This window comes from Spinacia oleracea, chromosome 3 (assembly GCF_020520425.1).
Source record: "Spinacia oleracea cultivar Varoflay chromosome 3, BTI_SOV_V1, whole genome shotgun sequence".
Taxonomy (NCBI): domain Eukaryota; kingdom Viridiplantae; phylum Streptophyta; class Magnoliopsida; order Caryophyllales; family Amaranthaceae; genus Spinacia; species Spinacia oleracea.
Genome location: NC_079489.1, coordinates 125,539,157 through 125,545,118, shown reverse-complemented (window position 1 = coordinate 125,545,118; position 5,962 = coordinate 125,539,157). Strand labels below are relative to the sequence as shown.

Sequence of the window (5,962 nt, the reverse complement as noted above, 5' to 3'; positions counted from 1 at the left end):
GGGTAGTCGACCTTGGAAAATCAAGAGATTGTGAATTCGTGTTGACTATTTGTTGGTTGATGTTTAATTTAATAGAGTGTAGGATGGGAGTTTGTATGTTTATCGTTCTAAGAAAGGATTCACTTTGGGAGATGGACCATAATTGAACCAATATCTCTCTCATATAGTGTTTATGCATTATTGTCCCTAGTTTTGATCCTCTTATGCTTGTATCATGATTAGTTGGCGTTTGATCCCCATTCCTTAACTCGTTTACCTTTGGTAGCTAGTTTAGTTAAATTGGTTTTAGTCGATTAGTGATTTTCTAAAAACACCGTTCCGACCTAGCTTATCGATTGATTAGCACAAATTAGTGCACATTAGTCCTTGTGGATTTCGACCCTTACTTATCTCTTTACTTGTGTTCAGTGATTAGTTTAAGTTTTTGTTTTATTATGAGAGACTAGTAACAACCTAGTTTTTCCCGATCAAAATGTTGATGTTGTCGGGGACTTCGATTTGCATTAGCTTGTGTTATTTAGATGAGTCTAGGTCTATGTGCATAGTTATTTGTTTTGTCTTTTTCTTTTGAAAATTCCTTAAAATATGGCAACCACCCCTATCCCTCAAAATGATGAATCTAGTACACTTGATGATTTCACGTCTCTCCACCATGAGCTTCTCAATAATGAGTTCCTTAATGCTTTGCAATCCGAGTCGGTCATTTCATTGTCAGAGTTTCTCCTTTTTATAGCTAACTTGGATTGCCAAGAAGACCTTAAAATGGATTTACGTACGATGTAGTATATTTTTTTTTTTGTTTATTTCTCTCTTTCATGCTGTTGATTTTTAGGCTCATTTCAGAAACTTTTAATTAAGTTAGATTATACTTTTAAGATATGAAAATTTGATTAATTTAGTTATTAAATTATTTTTTTTAATAAAAATTTCTTTTTATTCTTTTCTCCCTTTTTTCTTGCTCGATTGGTGCGTGATTGAAGATAAGAATTGATTGGTTTTCTTTTGAGAGGGTAAGATGTGGCATTTGACGTGGCATATCTGAAATGGGGGTATAAACGCTCATCTCTCTACCCACCACTTTGCTTTAATTATATAGGTACGCTATAATACCCCTCAACAAAACATTGTAATGAACATTATGGTTATGTTCGGAAAAACTAGCGATAGCAGGTAACGTTTTAGTGGTTGAATAGCGGTGGTGGTTAAAGCAGCGGGTAGCGTTGATTAGTTGCGGGTAGCGGTTAGTTGTCAAAGTAGCGGGTTGACATTGTAAAATACAACAATTAAGAGCTATATATATTATTAAATCATTCACTATAATTTTATCAACGCTACCTGCTACCTCTAATCGCTACTATTTTTAACGTTTGAGAAAAGCTACCACACCACCACCTCAACCCCTAACCACTATCTAAGCACTTAAAAAATTTACAAATAGCATTTTGAATAGATCAAAACGCTACCCGCTATCTTTAAACAATAAATTAGAATTGTGATAATACCCAAAATGAAAATTTACGTAAAATGTAAAAGATAAAAGTAAAATAAAAAGAAACTTTTAAAACAAAAGTGCAAGCAATATAATGGCATTGGATAACAAAAATATCCTTATTATTAGCCAAAACAAAAAGTCTGTCATAAAATACAGGCAATCATACATTAGCTCATAATACATGCATAAACCTCACCACACACACAACCACACTCCTTTAATACACACGTACGTTGTGTCTTTAAGCATGAGTACTCCTTTAAGCGTCTTTGAGAACAACCACCTCTTCTCCGGAGGCAGAAATCTCGCACCGGCAGCCATTGCCACACTCGAATAAGACTTTTCCGGCATCGGGGCCTTCCGTCTTTGTGAAAGTACAAGCATACCCTTCCCCGCACACACAAAATCCTCCTTCGTTCTCCACTTTGTGAGACTCGTCCCTGCATACCAAAATAATTGTAACACTTAATTAATTTCATCAAACTATTTATTCAGAAAAGTAATGCTTGTTATGAATTTTATTTTGTTTTACTTTATTTTCTTCTTCTTTAATTTATGTCGGGCCGATTTATTTAAACAAGGGTCTTATTAGTTTACAATGGTTACGTGGTAACGTAAGGTACGCCGTACGTACATAGCCACTGAAATAAAAAGATAGACACCGTTAATTAAAATCAAAATTCAACGCATTAGTCGTTACAATCAACCAGTGATGGGTCTTGAATAATTTTATTTGGGAGATCAATTAAAGAATTAAATAATGTAGTCTACAATTTATACAATTATAGTCAAATTTTAGGGATTGAAACTAAAAATACACTACGAAATTTTTTGTTAAGGAGCCACCCAATGAGGGAGGCGACATCGCTGGTTACCAGCGGCTTTTTTGCCCATACTCAGGGGCAAAATCGTCTTTTCACTTAATTAGTTGAAAAGTCAAACAAAGTACTAAGTATCGGAAATAAATGACATTATTCAATATAACAATGACAGTATTCAATACAATAATGACAATATTTATACAAACAATGACATAGTATATGTAACACATTTATCCAGTCATTTAAGTGGTCCCTTTACTATTTTTGTTTCATTTCGTTTTCTTCTTTTTGGATGATTATGACAGAGAGTATATGTAACACGTTTATCCAGTCATTTAAGTGGTCCCTTTACTATTTTTGTTTCATTTCGTTTTCTTCTTTTTGGATGATTATGACAAATTGTAATACAACAATGACAGTATATACACAATAATGACAATATTTATCTAACCTTTGACAGTATATAGCAAGTTCGCAACATTTTTACCATTTATTTAAGGGGTGGGCCATCATTGCAATTTATTTTCTTTTCACTTTTTTTTTGGTGGGTATGGGGCAGATACATTGCTGGTTACCAACGATGTAGCCTCCCTCGCCACCCAAGTCAACCCGCCACTACAATCAACATCATATACGGAGTAATTTTTTTTTTTGAAAGGTAAGGAGAATATACTTAGGAGCCTCTCCGCACGAGAGTCACTCCTGAGTAATCATTACACAAGATAGTAGCTAATCTCTGGCTATTAGTAGGATCTATATACATATTTCCAACAATTAGATGACCGACATTCGCTATCCAATCTGCAGCCGAATTTGCTTCTCTGAAAATGTGCTTGATATCCCACGTGGTAAAGAGGGTGAGGAGATGTTTGATATCAGAAATAATGTTACTGATCTTCCAAGGAGTAGACCACACCCCTTTAACTGCATTAATGATAAGAAGATTATCACCTTCGATAAGGAGATTATCGATCTGAAGACGCCTAGCTTCTTGTAGACCTTTGTGGAGAGCGATGGCTTCAGCCATGAAAGCTTGAGTTTGACCAAGATTAAAAGTACATGCTGAAATTGAAATTCCTTCATTATTACGGATGATGATTCCTGCTGCTGCTGAAGAAGATTTACTGGAGCCGTCGAAGTTGAGTTTGAAGGTGCCGAGTGGAGGGGGGTACCAGCGAACCATGATTGGAGGGGAAGGGAGAGGTGGAGGGGTGGAATTGAGGGTAGTGATAGGGGTGCCCGTAAGCTGGTGATAGTCAAGTTGGAGACGAGATTGCCATTCATGGTAAGCAGAGTTTGCCTTGTAGAAAACCCGGAATGGGTTGAAGGACGCATTGTTGAAGGTACAATCGTTTCTTTCCTTCCAAAGGGACCAAATTAGGAAGGTGAACTTACATAAAGCAGAGGGGTACTTCCTGAGAAGGGTTAGATTTTCAAGAAGGTCGTGGGAGGTGATAAAATAATCCAGCCAGTGTTTAGTTAATTGGAGATCCCACAAGAGTTTAGAGGAAGGGCATTGAATGAAAAGATGATTCATAGTTTCAACATAAGTGTCACAAAGTGGACAAACATCAAAAGGCAGGATATTACGTTTCTGGAGTGTACTTCGTACAGGAATGCTATTATGGCAAATTTGCCATAGAAAAATAGCAATTTTAGGTGGGATGTCTAAGCTCCAGATCCAGTTATAGTTCCAAGTATGGGGAGAAAAAGGTAACCCATGAGCTATCCAAGTCGCGGATTTGACGGAAAACTCTCCCGTCGAAGTAGCTCCCCAAATTGGAGAATCTTCAAGGTCTCTAGTTGGAATAGGTAATCCTTTAATTTTCATAGCTAAGGCGGGAGGAACTATAGATTTTAATTTATCACTATCCCATTCGTGGTTAGGGAGGATGAAATCAGCAACACGTAGATTCGAATTAACTGTATTGATATTCAATTTTAAGTGACTAAGGAGATTATCCTGGATAACCCAGTTGTCAAGCCAGAAATTAATAGATTTGCCGTTCCCGAGTTTCCAACGAATACCTTTGCGCAGAATCTCTCTTTGGCAAAGGATATGACGCCAGATAGAGGAGTCTTTTGGTTTAGGAATATATTCAAAAAAGGTTGAGTTGGAGAGATATTTTTTCCTAATTAATGAGACCCAGAGGTTTTCTTCGTTCATTAAGATTTTCCAGCCAAGCTTCGCAAGGAAGGCTTGGTTAAGAGGTCTTGTTTTCCTGAGACCTAGACCCCCTAGACTTTTAGGTTGACAAATTTTGTTCCATGAGATAAGCGGGGTATGGTTAGAGGAAGCGGATTGTTTCCAGAAGAAGTTACGATGGATAGAGTCTAGATTCGAGCATGTTTTTTGAGGTAATAAGAAGGAGGAGCAGACGTAAGCCGGTAGTGCTTCGAGATTACTTTGAATGAGGATAGACCTACCTGCTTTAGAAAGGAAATTAGCATGCCAATGGTTGATCCGAGAGATATTTTTCTGGATTATCGCATTATAGTCTGATTTGGAAGGTTTAAATGAAGAGAAGTGGGCACCTAGATATCTTCCGAGTGAGGCAGATTTAGTCATAGAGAAATTCCCAGCAAGTAAATCTCTACGGGAATGTTCTATTTTTTTTTGAGAAGATGATCGCCGATTTATGAAAATTGACTAGTTGACCTGATAAGTTGCTGAAGGAAGTAGATAATGTATTTAAAACGTAGTATTAAGTACGAGTACGTACGTGACGCAAACACAGCCTTCGGGGCAATTGGAGAAATGCTCGCTGGTAAGAAGTATTTCAGGCTCTTCAATCTTTTTTATTATGCAAGTCCATCCTGGGGCACATTTGCAGCACGATGCGCTATAGAAAATAGAAATATCATGAGTTAGAATCTTCTTTTCCATAATTAGTTACACTTGTACGTAACATTATCAAGGTAGTTAATTGTTGCATCAATGATTTGCCTAGATCAATATTCATGAAATTAAACTTAGAAATTGTTAAATGAATATAGTTGCATTTTGTATTAAAAAATGAAATATTATGAACAATAAGTCAAGTCACATTGTATAGAAGATTAGATTTAAAGTAAAACAATGTGACAGAAGTATAATTTTTTTTTTAAAAAAACTTTAAAATGCGAGCAATTAGGACAACACACGAGCTTAACAACTGCCAGTCCGTATGACTTACCCAACAGCTTCACCAGGTGGGCAGCAAATCTTTGATGCTTCCATAATTTGATTTCGTGGATCTTGATTATAATCTCTGCTTAATTATCTCTCTTAAAATGAGTAGTTTAGTATGGTAAGCTAATTAAGGTGTTTAGTGACTCCCTTTATATAGAAGCCTAAAATGACAGCACGTTACTTGTCAATACTCTCACGATGTAACCCTGCCCGCAATACTCGTAGTTAGAGCTGTCAAAAACTGACCCGACCTGAAAACCCGACCTGAACCGACCGAACCCGTAACCGACCATGACCCGAAATTACGGTAAAATAGGTAACCCGAAACCCGACCTGTACCCGACCCGGAAAAACCGATAACCGATTTTAACCCGATGTTGTAACACCCGAACCCGAACCCGATACCCGACCCGAAAATGACCGATAACCGAACTGACCCGACCGAACAATGACCCGAACTCAATTCGATACCCGACC

At 37.2% G+C, this 5,962-nt stretch overlaps 1 protein-coding gene across 1 annotated transcript; it reads right to left on the bottom strand.

The window, feature by feature from the left end:
* Window positions 1-1,570: 1,570 nt before the first annotated feature.
* On the bottom strand, window positions 1,571-5,698 carry LOC130469377 (uncharacterized). The gene is made up of 3 exons (XM_056838632.1): window positions 5,490-5,698; window positions 5,037-5,156; window positions 1,571-1,932 (listed from the first exon to the last, which is right to left on the bottom strand). Exons 1-3 carry the CDS (start codon window positions 5,531-5,533, stop codon window positions 1,752-1,754), a joined length of 345 nt encoding a protein of 114 aa, XP_056694610.1. The 5' UTR covers window positions 5,534-5,698; the 3' UTR covers window positions 1,571-1,751.
* Between the last annotated feature and the right edge of the window lie 264 nt (window positions 5,699-5,962).

Bases quoted from the DNA above. Each gene is read 5' to 3' on its own strand.
- LOC130469377 (XM_056838632.1), bottom strand. From the start codon at position 5,533: ATGGAAGCATCAAAGATTTGCTGCCCACCTGGTGAAGCTGTTGG. The intron at 5,157-5,489 runs GTAAGTCATACG...TATTTTCTATAG, and splicing joins CCACCTGGTGAAGCTGTTGG to CGCATCGTGCTGCAAATGTG. The intron at 1,933-5,036 runs GTACGTACTCGT...TTTGGTATGCAG, and splicing joins GAAGGCTGTGTTTGCGTCAC to GGACGAGTCTCACAAAGTGG.